This window comes from Phyllopteryx taeniolatus, chromosome 12 (genome assembly GCF_024500385.1).
Source record: "Phyllopteryx taeniolatus isolate TA_2022b chromosome 12, UOR_Ptae_1.2, whole genome shotgun sequence".
In the NCBI taxonomy this organism is placed as follows: domain Eukaryota; kingdom Metazoa; phylum Chordata; class Actinopteri; order Syngnathiformes; family Syngnathidae; genus Phyllopteryx; species Phyllopteryx taeniolatus.
In genome coordinates, this window is record NC_084513.1 from 26,945,435 (window position 1) to 26,960,682 (window position 15,248).

The window sequence follows — 15,248 nt, forward strand, 5'->3', positions numbered from 1 at the left end:
GGCTCCAGCACGCCTGCAACCCTAGTGAGGAGAAGCGGCTCAGAAAATGGATGGATGGATAGTTTTTGAGGATTCTGTGTATAATTGTTTATTATAGCTTACAAAAATGTTTTCTATTTTATTTTGGATGGTGTTTCAAATTGATTAGTTTGGGGTCCCGTATTTTAGAAATGGTGTTATCTACTTGTTTTCTTGTATTTATTTTTATTTTTTTAAAGTCACATACTTTGCACTGGAAGTTGCATGTGAATCTTTCAGGCTCTGTTTTTTGCGTCTGCAGCGTTGATAAGTTGAGGCCCCTGGTGACTGACTCCAAAAAACGTCTCATTGCTGTGATTGACAACATGGGTTTCGCTACCTAGTATGAACCTGTTTTGCTCGGAGATCAAATACTTAGTTCACACGGTAAAATGCACATTTTAAAGCTTTTATATTGTGTGCAAAGAAGAAAGAGTAAGAGAAACTGTTAGCACATCTGACAACTACTTTGCAACTGCAAATTCTTGTATTTTTTTTTATTGTGGTCAAAAACTCGGGTGACATGTACAAACACTGAACACAACCACTTGCTCCTCTATTTGTATTATGCAACAGTGTTCAGGACGCCTTCAAGACTCTTTCTAATGGCTAATGTTCCATTTCACATCACAATCAGTGATTCCCTGGGCAATTATCCTCGGTGTTGCCCCCGTACACATTAGGACACATTCAATATTTAACATTTACGGTTGTCAGGCCCTGAGGTGGGAGTTGAAGCTCCTTCTGACAGGGTAATCTGCCAGACGTTCTCAACAGACCCTCACAATATGTTTGGGTCTGCCAGTTCAGACCGGCATCTTCCCCCAGGAGCCAACTCACCACCAGGTGGTGATCGGTTGACAGTTCCGCCCCTCTCTTCACTCGAGTGTCCAAGACATGCGGCCACAAGTCCGATGACAATGAAAACTGGAGGGACATGATTAGGAGGAATCGCTCCCCCTGATCTGAACCCGAGCCCTGCTTTGTTATTGGACTTCTGTGCTCGTCACAGAGTGCCCATAACAAACACCATTTGCAAACAAAAGGGTGTCCATACGCGCACTTGGCACTAGGTCACCCTGGGTCCCAGTTCAATGATCAACTTTGTGGTCGTGTTCTGACTTGTGGCTGCATGTCTTGGACACTCAGGTGAAGAGAGGGGCAGAACTGTCAACTGATCAACACCTGGTGGTGAGTTGACTCTGATGGTGGGGGAGGATGCCGGTCCGACCTGGCAGACCCAAACATGTCGTGAAGGTTTGCTGGCAACGTATGGCAGAGTCCCCTGTCAGAAGCAGTTTCAACTCTCACTTCCGGCAGAACTTGGCCCATGTCCCGGGTGAGGCGGGGGACATCCGAGTAGGCCATGTTCCATGCACCCATTATAGAGGCGGCCGACCAAATCTGTGGCCATAAGGTGGTCGGTGCCTGTCTCCGAACCTGTTGGTGCACACCAGCTGTGAGGGATGCCATCAAGCTGAAGAGGGAGTCCTATCTGTCCTTTTTGACCTGTGGGCGGCCAGAGGCAGCTGATATAGCTTTGGTGGTTGCTGAGGAAAAAAAACAGGCATGGGAGGAGTTCGGTGAGGATAAGGACTTCCGGGCGGCTTCAAGGAAATTTTGGTCCAACATCCGGTGTCTTAGGAAGGAGAAGCAGTGCACTGTCAACACTGTGTATAGCGGGGACAGGGTGCTGCTGACCTAAACTCGGGACGTTGTGAGTCGGTGGGCCGAGTACTTCGAAGACCGAACACAACAACGACGTGCTGGGGCAGGTATACGAACCCACGACCCTCTGGTTGCAGGGCGTATACTTACCCTCTACGCACATCACTCATTATCAGTTATTAATTAAATGTGTTTCAATGAACAGTATCCTGAAGGGGAAGAATTCATAGCTGCAGTAATTTCAATAAAAAAAGGCACACTTTAGCATCTAAGTCACAACACCATTAAAAAGAGCTGGCATTCGTTGCTGCTTCCTCCCACCAAGTAGGTGGCAGTTGCAGCTGTTCATTTGATTTTGATTACATTAAGGGAAATTATTTGGTGTAATTTTTTGTTAATTGAAAATGAGGGCTTGACTGACTTTGTCAAAACACCGTGACCTTTTTTTAAATGTAATTTTGCATATACTGTAATAAAGTGGCCGGCACGGTAGACGACTGGTTAGCACATCTGCCTCACAGTTCTGGGGACCGGGGTTCAAATCCCAGCCCCACCTGTGTGGAGTTTGCATGTTCTCCTCGTGCCTGGGTGGGTTTTCTCCATACACTCCGGTTTCCTCCCACATCCCTAAAACATGAGTGGTAGGTTGATTGAGGACTCTAAATTGCCCATATGTGTGAATGTGAGTGCGAATGGTTGTTTGTTTGTTTGTGCCCTGCGATTGGCTGGCTACCAGTTCAGGGTGTATCCTGCCTCCTGCCCGAAGATAGCTGGGATATGCTCCAGCACCCCGCGACCCTAGTGAGGATAAGCAGTAAAGAAAATGGATGGATGGATGGAACAATGTGTATAGTGTTAATGCTGTAAACATATTTCCTATGTTTGTGTTCTGTATTAAGAAAACGACTGAAATAGCACGAGAAATCTAATCGGGACTTTGAACTTTTACCCAGTATTGTATTGTTTCAAAATCTGGCCAAAAACATTAAAAAGCAACTTCTCTGTTTTTGTTAGTCATTAGTGAAATTTGGTGCTCTCCCACTACATTCACTCAAATCCTGTGTATCTCTTGGGGGCTATCTCCTGTCATTATTTCGGCACTGAAGGGAAAATGGGATATCCCACATGTCGAAGCACCATTTTTTAGCACAAGAGTTTCAGACAGTTTCAGACAGGTCCTCTGTTCCCATTTGGAGCATCAAGCATCAATCAGTCATTAAACTAACAACCGCCTCAAAACATGTCAATGGTGATTTTTTAATTTAGATTTTTACTATACTCATTATCCTGCTGGTACTGCTCTATTTATTGCATATCTGCGTATCAGCGGGCGGATGGATGTATGGGGCCCAAATCCCTGGCAACGGCCTTGGTCATGAAAGTTTACAAAATCAGACAAAATGGTCTGTTTGCTCTGGAATCCTTTCCTCGTGGCACTTTCGGTTAGCTAACTATGTCAACATCTGCATGAACAGTATGAATGCTGCCTTCTTGTGCATACAAGTATTGAGGGCGCATTGTTTTGCAATCCAATACACATATCCTCCAAAATAGCTTTATTGTTTAAATTGTACATGTAAAACCTATATAATTTTTCTTGCTCCAGACTGTCCAGAACTACCCAGTGTCATGGCTATCATCGGGGGTTCAATTGCATCGGTGGCTCTCATCGGCATCTTGTTGTTAATGCTGATTAAGCTGCTTATCTACATGAAGGATCTGAAAGAGTTCAGGAAGTTTGAAAATGAAAAGAAGAAATCCAAATGGGCAGAGGTGAGACTTGGTCATCTATTCCCATTTACAGTATTGTACATTACATTGCATGTTTTATTCAATAACAGTTATATTATGGGTTTCGAATAGTATAGTATTTTTCATTAAATAAGCTGTTTTATGTCATTCCGATAATATTGAAAATAGTTTACATTTATATACCACCACAATCAGTGGCGGTGCTGTCCTTAATGGAGCACTGTGCAGAGTTCCCTAGGTGGTGAGCCCCCCCCATTGGGGGGGAGGGGGGGGGGGGTGCTTCGATACGTTGTTTCCAAATGATGCAATTTTTTGTTGTAGCGAGTTGTTGGCGTATAATTTGTTGGCCATTGTCCTGTTCTGTAGAGTTCAGGTGCGTCGATCGGTGTGCACCTGGCTTAACATTTTCACTTCTCTGTTGACAGGCAGACAATCCACTGTTCCAGAATGCTACCACTACTGTGACCAATCCAACCTTCACTGGAGAATGAAAATGAGGCACAGCCTCCTTCCTCAAAGCAAACACAAAATGTGTTGCGTCAAATTGAAGATTTTTTTCTTGCTAAGATATTAAATGTCCTTTCTGGTGTCTGAACCGAAAGGTTCTCTGTTTTTTACCGATTAATTTCCCCAAAATAATTTGCTTGGTTAATTTAAAAAAGAAATTCAGTTGACAAGGTTAATTTTCAATTTTCAATTTTAGAATTGTCTGCAAAGAATTCGACAAAAAAACTGTAGTAAATACTGTATTTCTGCTTTCCTATTTAATTTGATATTGTTGTACCATTTTTCCCATTTTATATTTGGGATCATATGGTGGAAAACACATTTTAATATATACTTCATTCCCTCCATTTTCTGTACCACTTATCCTTATTAGGGTCAAAAGTGTGCTGGAGCCTATCCCAGCTGACTTTGGACGAGAGGCGGGGTACACCTTGAACTGGTCGCCAGCCAATCGCAGGACACATATAGACAAACAACCATTCACACGCACATCTAAGAACAATTACGAATCTTCAATTAACCAACCATGCATGCTTTTGGAATGTAGGAGATAACTGGGGTAGATGTAGAAAAGCCACACAGGTAGACCAGAGCCCAGATTTGAACGCACGACCTCTGAACTGTGAGGCAGATGTGCTAACCAGTTGCTCACTGTGTCACCTTAATGTAGCGCAGGCGTTGGGCCGAAAACCTCCTATGTCCAAATTTGGTAAATTTCAAATTTTTACACAAATCAATACTATTGGTCAGTCCCCATGTGTGAGTGTTACAAATTATTGACCAATTACAAGTCATGCCTCTTTTATCGCTGGGTTTATGTTGCAGAAACGCCGCAATAAACAGAACCTGCTAAGTAGCAACCGATAATTTACTGTATATTTCTCAAAATTTTAAAGTGTTATATATGGAATTCAATTTCAATATCTGTGATTTGTCCACTTAAGGTCGCCATCCACACACTCAAAACAAGCACATACCTTTAAAACGTGGGTTTGCTTATCTTGAGTGGCAGAAGGTCGACCCATGTTGACGTGGTTGTAGAAAATCAAGCTAAATGTTGCTTTTTACTTGCATTTGTTTGTTTACTTGCTTATTTTTGGCCCAACCAGTTCCATATTGTTATAAGTGTGTGCATTAGCTATACTGTAAATCAGGCTAGATTGGTATTTGTGAATTTATTTAATGAAACTCTCACTGTGGCTTGTCGTGTTCACTGCATTACTTAACAACTTAACAATTGTGTGAGTTGAAATTTCTTAGTAAGGTTTCTTTTTCTGCAGAGTAAAAGAACCACTTTGTCCTTATGAAAGTCATTTTGCCACATTATATTCAAATAGTCAGCAATGCTAACTGAACCAAAGATGTGCAGGAGAGTCACTGCACTCAACTGATCATCCCACCAAAATTCCCCTGTGCACTGAATCCGCAATAAGTGAACCATGATATAGCGAAGTATTACTGTATAGTGTTGAAAATGACTTGCTGCAATGTTAATGGTTCAACAAATGTGCTGTTTGTTTTTTTTTTGTTTGTTTGTTTTTTGGTTTCCTTAAAATTTATGGTTTTGGAGGTATGAGGATTCTGCCCCACGCCAGTAACACCTTTTAATTGCAAATCTTATCTGCGTTTATATGGTCATTTGTATTTTGTTTCATTAAAAGTCAATTAACTTTTCTCTGCATTTCCTACTGATTCCTGACTAATTCCGACACTTATCCTTTGCAGAGCAGCCGCGGACTAAGTATCGTGGATGTACTTTCCAAATTCTGCTCCATTTGAGAATGGCCTTGTGGAGATCCTAAAATTGTTATGACAGGATCTAAATAATGATAATAGTAATAATAATAATATTTATCTATCCAATACATTTTACAATTTTACTAGTCTAGTTTATTGTCAGAAAAGTGCAAACCTTTTGTAACAGCCTCAGTTAAACTCACAATACCAATATGTGGGGATGGGTATTCTAAGGAATTCCAAACGAGGGCCGGAAGTTGCCCAGCCGACCTTGTAAGGAAAAAGTCCTTGATCAAATTCCTTCTTCCCGGTTCTTTTAATGTTTCGTGGTGATCTTGTTTCCAAATAGGAATGCTGATACACTAAGCTTGTCCTTTGAGTATTTATAACAACAAAATCAAGAATACAAACTTATATGGTTATGGTCGAGTTGAAGCATAGAGCACCCGTTGATCTCTCTTCCTTCTCTCGTGGGAACCGGAAGCCGAGAGGCTCCTCTTTTCAGATAACAGTCCCTTCCTTCAGTGGCTCCTTGTCAAACCAGTTCTCACCTGCTCTCATTCTGAATTTTATCAGTATGTCTGTGGTGCATGTATGCGCGCGCGTGTGTCTGTGTGTCTCATAACATAGTGTGGTTATTTTTAACAAACAAAAGCTATTATGTGTGCCCTAGTATCCTGAAAGCATCAACATATATATATATATATATATATATATATATATATATATATATATATACATATATATACATATTCATACATACATATATATTCATATATATATATATGTATATATACATATACTTATATATACATATATATATATATATATACATATATATATATATACACATACATATATATATATACATATATATCTATACATATACATATATATATATATATATATATATATACATATACATATACACATATATATATATATGTATATGTATATATATATATATATGTATGTATATGTTTATATATATGTATATATATATATATACATATATATATATACATATACATATATATATTTTGGTACCGACTGATTTGGGTTGGTACTACTGAGTACCGATTCAGATGCAATTAAACGGTACCATGTTTCAGTACCAGAGCATATCACTGTGATTGAAGAATTGGAAGCGTTGGCAATCAGAGTTGGCAAGTGTAATAACATCTATCAGTAGCAGCTGATTCCACAACAAACCAGAATTTATAAGTATGTCCAAAAAAACACACAAGGAATTTGTCTCCGGTAGTTGGAGCCGCTCTAGTACGACAACAGACAGTCAATTGACAGAGAACACAAAAAAAAACACTGAGCAATAAAGGTTTGCTAGTTGTCTGGTAATGCCGGTACATTTTTTAATTTTGTTTTGACAATTGTGCAAAAGATGCAGAGTCCTCTAGCACTCTGAGCAGTTCGAATGACTAATATTGCAATAGTCCGGTGCAATGACCATTGTGCAAAGGGCGCCGAGACTTCAAGGAGTGTATGCAGTTTAAAGTGACGAGTAGTGCGATAATCTGGGACAATGTTGATTGTGCAAATGTTGCAGATACTCCTCAATCAGTGTGCAAATGGAGCAGATGCTACTCTGGCATGAGTGGCCAGTATTGGTCAACAACAGATATGCAAATAGTGCAGCGTGGCGAGACTACTACAGTGAGTGCACAAGTAATATATAATTGGCCCCACAGAAATGTGACAACGAACTAAAGTAAAAAAATTGAAAGCATGTTGTAATGGAATTGTAGGTTAGGTGTTTAAGAAGTCGATTGCAAGAGGGAAGAAGCTGTTGGAATGTCTGCTAGTTCTAGTTTGCATTGATCGGTAGCGCCTACCTGAGGGAAAGAGCTGGAAGAGTTGGTGACCGGGATGTGGAGGGTCCGAGAGGATTTTGCACGCTCTTGTCTTAGTTCTGGCAGCGTGCAAGTCCTCAAGGGTGGGAAAGGGGGTACCGACAATCCTTTCAGCAGTTTTGATTGTCTGTTGCAGTCAGAGTTTGTCCTTTTTTATAGCAGCACCAAACCAGACTGTGGTGGAAGAACACAGGACTGATTCAATGAGCGCTGTGTAGAACTGCCTCAGCAGCTCCTGTGGCAGGCTGTGCTTTCTCAGAAGCCGCAGGAAGTACATCCTCTGCTGGGCCTTTTTGAGGACGGAGTTGATGTTGGTCGCCCACTTCAGGTCCTGAGATACTGTAATTCCTAGGACCTTGAAGGTCTCGACGGTTGAGGCAAGGCACCTGGACAACGTGAGGGGCAGCTGTGGCGAGGGATGCCTCCTGAATTCCACGATCATCTCTAAAGTCTTGAGCGTGTTCAGTTCCAGGTTGTGTCGGCCGCACCACAGCTCCAGCCACTCCACTTCCTGTCGATATGCAGACTCGTCACCGTCCTTGATGAGGTCGATGACAGTGGTGTCATCTGCAAACTTCAGAAGTTTGACAGCCAGGTGCGCTGAGGTGCAGTCGTTCGTGTAGAGAGAGAAGAGCAGCGGAGAGAGGACACAACCTTGGGGCGCCCCAGTGCTGATGCTGCGTGTGGATGAGGTGGCCTCCCCCCGCCTGACCTGGTGTGTCCTGCCCGTCAGGAAGCTGTGAATCCGCTGGCAGATGGCAGGTGAGACGCTGAGCTGGAGAAGCTTGGATGAAAGGAGTTCAGGGATAATGGTGTTGAACGCTGAGCTGAAGTCCATGAACAGGATCCTCGCGTTGGTCCCTGCACTGTCGAGGTGAAAGTGTCGTTGTCAAATCTGCAGTAGAAGGTATTAGTCGTCGGCTAGTGTGCTATTGTTCTCAGCTTGGGAGGATCGTCGCTTGTAATTAGTCAGCGATTGGAATGCATGCCAGACTGATTGAGAGTCGTTAGCGCTAAACTGTTTTTCCAACTTTGCTGCATAGTTCCTCTTTTCAATGTTAAATTCTTTAGTCAGCTGGTTTCTAGCTCGATTATACAGGGCCCTGTCCCCGCTCTGATATGCATCCTCCTTAGCTTGGCGAAGCTGCTTAAGTTTCGCAGTGAACCACGGCTTGTTGTTGTTGAAAGTGCGAAATGACTTTGTTGGTTCACAAACCTCTTCACAGAAACTGATATTGGATGTGACAGTGTCCGTATATTCATGCAGGCTGCCAGCTGAATTTTCAAAGACACTCCAGTCGGTGCAGTCTAGACAGCTTTGAAGTTCCACCTTTGCTTCATTGGTCCACTTTTTCACTCTTTTCACTGTAGGCTTCACACATTTAAGTGCTTGCCTGTACGTCGGTATTAAATGAATTAAGCAGTGATCAGACGAGCCCAGGGCGGCATGATGTATAGCACGGTATGCGTTTTTTAGCGTAGTATAGCAGTGGTCTAAAAGTGTTATTTTCCCTGGTAGGTCAGTCGATGTGCTGCTTGTATTTAGGAAGTTCGTGGTTGAGTTTAGCTTTGTTAAAGTCCCAGAGAATAACGAGGGGTGAGTGGCGGCACGGTGGCCGACTGATTAGAGCATCAGCCACACAGTTCTGAGGACCGGGGTTCAATCCCCGGCCCCGCCTGTGTGGAGTTTGCATGTTCTCCCCGTGCCTGCGTGGATTTTCTCCGGGCTCTCCGTTTTCCTCCCACATCCCAAAAACATGCATTAATTGGAGACTCTAAATTGCCCGTAGGTGTGAATGTGAGTGCGAATCGTTTGTTTCTATGTGCCCTGCGATTGGCTGGCAACCATTTCAGGGTGTACCCCGCCTCCTGCCCGATGACAGCTGGGATAGGCTCCAGCACGCCCGCGACCCTAGTGAGGAGAAGCGGTTCAGAAAATGGATGGATGCATGGATGGAGTCCGGGTGGTTTTTTTTTCAGTTTCGTTGACTTGTTCGGCGAGCGTTAGCAGGGCGGCGTTCGTGTTAGCTTGAGGCGGGATGTACGCTCCAGCGAGGATGAATGATGCGAACTCACGCGGCGAGTAGAATGGCTTACAGTTCAAAAACAATAACTCCAAATGCGGGCTGCACTGTCTGCTGAGCTCGTTACGTCTGTACACCATTTTTTGTTGATATAGAAGCATATCCCGCCGCCTTTTGTTTTCCCCTATGATTCCATGTCGCGGTCTGCTCGGTGAAGATGGAAGCCGGGAAGCATGACGGCGCCATCGGGTACAGCCTCACAAAGCCAAGTCGCCGTAAAGCACATGTTGCTGTCTCGCCCCGACAGACGCTTGGTTAAAATTACAAATACTTCGTCTGTTGAGGTCATAGTCAATTTGGAGTTTAGTTTTTCTCCACTTACGTTCTGCTTTCCTACACTTTGATTTCGAGGTGTTTACCATCATTGTGCTCCTCCACGGTGTTCTAGGTCGCCTCAAGATTGTCTTAGTTTTAATAGGAGCGACAGCATTCATGACATTTGAGATTTTACAGGTGAAATTATCCAAAAGTTTATCAACTGTCTCAGCATTCACAGTTTGTGGCAACGGTCTCCATAAACTTAGAGGCGGTGCTGTCATTTATTTACCTTTTCTTTATAGACATAGAGGTTGTCTGAACTTTTGGAAGAATCTGTAATTCAAAGAATACAAAAAAAATGGTCAGAAATAGCCATATCCTTAATGTCAATTGATATAATTTCAATATCCTTAGAGATGACCAGGTCTAAGATCTGACCTTGAGTGTGGTTTAGACTCTTAATATCAGAATCAGAATCATCTTTATTTGCCAAGTATGTCCAAAACACACAAGGAATTTGTCTCTGGTAGTTGGAGCCGCTCTAGTACAACAGACAGTCAATTTACAGAACACTTTGGCGACATAAAGACATTGACAAAAAACAACAACAAACAACAATTGTGCAAAAAGATGCAGAGTCCTCTAACACTTAGAGCAGTTCGAATGGCTAATATCGCAATAGTCCGGTGCAATGACCATTGTGCAAAAAGCACTGAGACTTCAAGTAGTGCATGCGGTTTAAAGTGACGAGTAGTGCGATCATCTGGGACAATGTCGATTGTGCAAATGTTGCAGATACTCCTCAATCAGTGTGCAAATGGAGCAGATGCTACTCTGGCATGAGTGGCCACTATATGCAAATAGTGCAGCATGGCGAGACAACTACAGTGAGTGCACGAGTAATACATAATTGGCCCCACAGAAATGTGACAACGAACTCAAGTCAAAAAATTGCCAGCTTGTTGTAATGGAATTATAAGTTAGCTGTTTAAGAAGTTGATTGCAAGAGGGAAGAAGCTGTTGGAATGTCTACTAGTTCTAGTTTGCATTGATCGGTAGCGGCTACCTGAGGGAAGGAGCTGGAAGAGCTGGTGACCGGGGTGGGGAGGGTCCGAGAGGATTTTGCACGCCCTTGTCTTAGTTCTGGCAGTGTGGAAGTCCTCAAGGGTGGGTAGGGGGGTACCGACAATCCTTTCAGCAGTTTTGATTGTCCGTTGCAGTCGGAGTTTGTCCTTTTTTGTAGCAGCACCAAACCAGACTGTGATGGAAGAACACAGGACTGATTCGATGACCGCTGTGTAGAACTGTCTCAGCAGCTCCGGTGGCAGGCCGTGCTTTCTCAGAAGCCGCAGGAAGTACATCCTCTGCTGGGCCTTTTTGAGGACGGAGTTGATGTTGGTCGCCCACTTCAGGTCCTGGGAGATTGTAATTCCCAGGAACTTGAAGGTCTCGACGGTTGACACAAGGCAGCTGGACAACGTGAGGGGCAGCTGTGGCGAAGGATGCCTCCTGAAGTCCACGATCATCTCTAAAGTATTGAGCGTGTTCAGCTCCAGGTTGTGTCGGCCGCACCACAGCTCCAGCCGCTCCGCTTCCTGTCGATATGCAGACTCGTCACCGTCCTTGATGAGGCCGATGACAGTGGTGTCATCTGCAAACTTCAGGAGTTTGACAGTCGGGTTCGCTGAGGTGCAGTCGTTCGTTGAGAGGTCAAATGTGTCTCGTCTAGCAGAGAGTTCTTTAGATTTGTTTTCCATGTTATTGTCAAAATGAATGTTCAAGTCTCCCGTTATGACAAAATATTTGTAGTCAGTACAAATAACTGACAGCAGTTCTGAAAAGTTCTCCATACATTTTCTATTGTATCTTGGAGGCCTATAAATTATTAAAACAATTTATAATTTCTTTACACTGAAATAATGACTTAATCCCACCGCCTTTTTCCCCGATTCGACACTTGTTCATAAAATTTTAATTTGCTGGTGTTGCCTCATTTCAAATGGTATTACAGCTACTTTGTTAACCATGTTTCATTTAGTAACAAATAGTCCAGATCATTGGTTGTAATGATGTCATTAATCAACATTGATTTATTACCCAGTGACCTGATATTGAAAAGCGCTTGTCTCACTTCAATAGCTCTCCAGGATTTTTTTTAGAGATATCAGACACCATGTCATCATAAAACAAAGTACTTGACAGCTCCATCACCAACTATTAACATTTGGGGTGCCATTTTTTTCTTGCATGATTTTGTTTCATACCTTTCAGGGGTGGTGGGGGATGAGCATTCTTGACCAGGGTCTTGTAAAAGTGGCTCAAATCTATTTGTAAGTTTGATGTCAATGTTTTGCATTGACTCGAATCCTTTTGTCTTACCCTTCGCTGTAGCGACCGTCCACGGCCGCTCACTCGGGGTGGAAGCAGCCCGCAACGCAGGCCAGCCGGATTCCTCTGTAATCTGCTGGTGTTGTGTCCTCCCTTTTAGATGTTGTCCCATATCTTTGGGCTTTGCTCCCAGGGAGAACTGCTGAATGGTCTACTACCGTTTCCACAGTCCACATCTGTCCTCTTTGTTGAGATAAGTGGCTGTCAGTGGGCACACTTCTGCTCACCATTTTGAGACATCGGTAGAGGGATTTCTTTCCCCGACTGTCCATTTACATCCACATACACTTCAAGTCGGTGGATTTTTGTTTCCAGGATTGACATCATCTGTAGCAGTCCGTGATAGTCCTCAGTGGAAAAGGGAGGCATCTTGATTGCTGGTCTTGTTGCTAATAGCAGGCTTGTGCTAATTAGCAGGCCACACTCACATAATGGTGAGACAGTGTCAGAAAATATTGGAATATAGCAACAACTGACTGTATCTACAAAAAAACGACAGTCCCACAGGTTTAAAAAGATCCAGGAGTCGCTGCTTCTATTTTCTTTTAGAAGATAAACAAGCTTATCAGCAAGAAAAAAATGTAAACAGAAGCGAAGCAAGCGGAGTGAGCAAAAAAAGTGTTTCCACTGTCCGAGAGCGAGAGAGAAGAGGGTGGTGTGAGTCAAAAAAACAAGTATTGGTTAGTGTGTGGGGGTTTTCTGTAAACCCCAACATGGAGGCCCTTGTCGTTTCCAATGTGGGCATCACACTCCAAAAAAGGCAACTTATTGTCTTGGACTGCCTCACGTGTGAACTTGATGTTATTGTCCACTGAGTTAATGTGCTTGGTGAAGGCTTACACTTGTTTTTTTTTGTTTTTTTTTCATGGTATATTTTTAATAGTATCTGATTTTGACATTTTCACAGTGCAGCATAGTGCATGGAAGAGAGTGGTTGCTTCGTATCTTCTCTTTGAACTAATATTCTATCTATATCTATGTCTAATTCAAAGAGCGCAATTGCATTCTTGGGAGCGTTGGTTTATCCAGCAGGTCTACCCCGCTGTTTACGGGACCATACTTCCTCTGGTTAAGTCAGGAGGTGAACCATACAATGGTTTTGCCATTGTAATATCAAAGATAACGATTACCATTGGAGAGGCTCAACCCTAGACTTTTTGACGCCAATGAACTCTCAGCGATATGGTTAATTTATGGGCAAGAGAGCCATCTTGTGGACAGAAGTGACACCAACTATAGGTAAGAGTAGGAGCCTTGCCATTCAAACCCACCCAGTGAACCAATCAAGCTTAGGGGTAGTGTAGTATAGTTCAACATTAGTGAAGTCAGAATTCTTTGAGAGGACTGAATGCTTTGAGGACAGTAATCAAGCCAACCATCTTTTCTTTGTATTCCTACATCATAGGAATTCCTACGGCCATTTGTGTTTATTCGGGCTATCCTTCTCTGCTCAGACAATAACCTGTCCTTGGTTCTGTACCAAGGACTTGGAGTTGTTCCCTTAAAAGAGTTCAGAGCTTTCTTTTCCATGTCCTCTCTGTACAGGTTTGCTATGATAGGGGATACCAGGGAGCCTATAACAATGTTTTTGTCTGTAAAATGTTCCCATGAATATGTAGTGTTAAGGCAATGTTACAGCAACTGGCATATCTCTTCAGGCTCAAGTCTATTGAATAACCTGGTCAAACTCCACAGCCACCTCACCTAGATGCTTCCATATCTCCACAGGTATGTCATCAGGACTAACTATCTTTCCATTTTTCATCCTCTTTAGTGCCTTTCTAACTTCCCCCTTACTAATCATTGCTACTTCCTGGTCTCCCACACTTGCCTCTTCTACTCTTCCTTCTCTCTCATTTTCCTCATTCATCAACCCCTCAAAATATTTTTTCCATCTATCCAGCAGACCAGCACAGTACTGGCACCAGTCAATCTATTTCTATCTCCATCCTTAGCCTCCCTAACCTTCCTTCCCATCTCTATCCCTCTGTCTGGCCAACCTGTCTAGATCTTTCTCCCCTTCTTTAGTTTCTAACCTGGCATACATGTCATCATATGCCTCTTGTTTGGCCTTTGCTTTTTTTTTTTAAAAGTTCTTTATAGGCGGCACGGTGGCCGACTGGTTAGAGCGTCGGCCTCACAGTTCTGAGGACCCGGGTTCCATCCCTGACCCCGCCTGTGTGGAGTTTGCATGTTCTCCCCGTGCCTGCGTGGGTTTTCTCCGGGCACTCCGGTTTCCTCCCACATCCCAAAAACTTGCATTAATTGGAGACTCTAAATTGCCCGTAGGCATGACTGTGAGTGCGAATGGTTGTTTGTTTCTATGTGCTCTGCGATTGGCTGGCAACCAGTTCAGGGTGTACCCCGCCTCCTGCCCGATGACAGCTGGGATAGGCTCCAGCACGCCCCGCGACCCTAGTGAGGAGAAGCGGCTCAGAAAATGGATGGATGGATGGAAGTTCTTTATTTAAATTCACTGTACAACTTATCAATACAAAGCAATTTACACTAAAAGAAATGCAATAACAGTGAAAGAAGTGACACAGAAACATTGTAATTCACAAGTGAACTGTTTTTTTTTATGGAACAGAGGTGTAAGGAGTACAATGGATGAGTCAAGACCGGATCAGAAGTTCAGAATGTGTCTGGTTGCTGCTCATAATACATTTGGTTTCCGATATTTTCATACATACCACATTGCTAATTATCTGAAAGGGTTTTTTGTTTGTTTGGTATGTTTTTATCCAGTAGGCCATGCATATCAGAGAAGTAATTTATAATGATGTTAAGTCCTAGGTCTTGCATGGCTACCCAGAACTCCTGAGGTCGGTAACAGTCAATTAACAGGTGTTATGTCTCATTCTCAGTACAGTATATCATTGGGCACTTTTTCATTTTAACGTTACCAACTCCATGAAACCGTTGCACGAACTGGGAGTCTTCCCACTGAGATCAACCATCGTACATG

General features: G+C 43.0%; 1 protein-coding gene across 6 annotated transcripts in view; it reads left to right on the forward strand.

Annotated features, from left to right (window-relative positions):
* itgb2 (integrin, beta 2) overlaps positions 1-5,619 on the forward strand; it is a 76,646-nt gene extending 71,027 nt beyond the window's left edge. For all 6 annotated transcript variants that reach the window (XM_061791908.1, XM_061791903.1, XM_061791905.1 and 3 more), the window contains 2 exons: positions 3,293-3,459; positions 3,864-5,619. In XM_061791908.1, coding sequence (XP_061647892.1) covers positions 3,293-3,459; positions 3,864-3,929 — 233 coding nt within the window. In that variant the 3' untranslated portion in view covers positions 3,930-5,619. The remainder of the gene's footprint in view (positions 1-3,292; positions 3,460-3,863) is intronic.
* Positions 5,620-15,248: the final 9,629 nt, after the last annotated feature.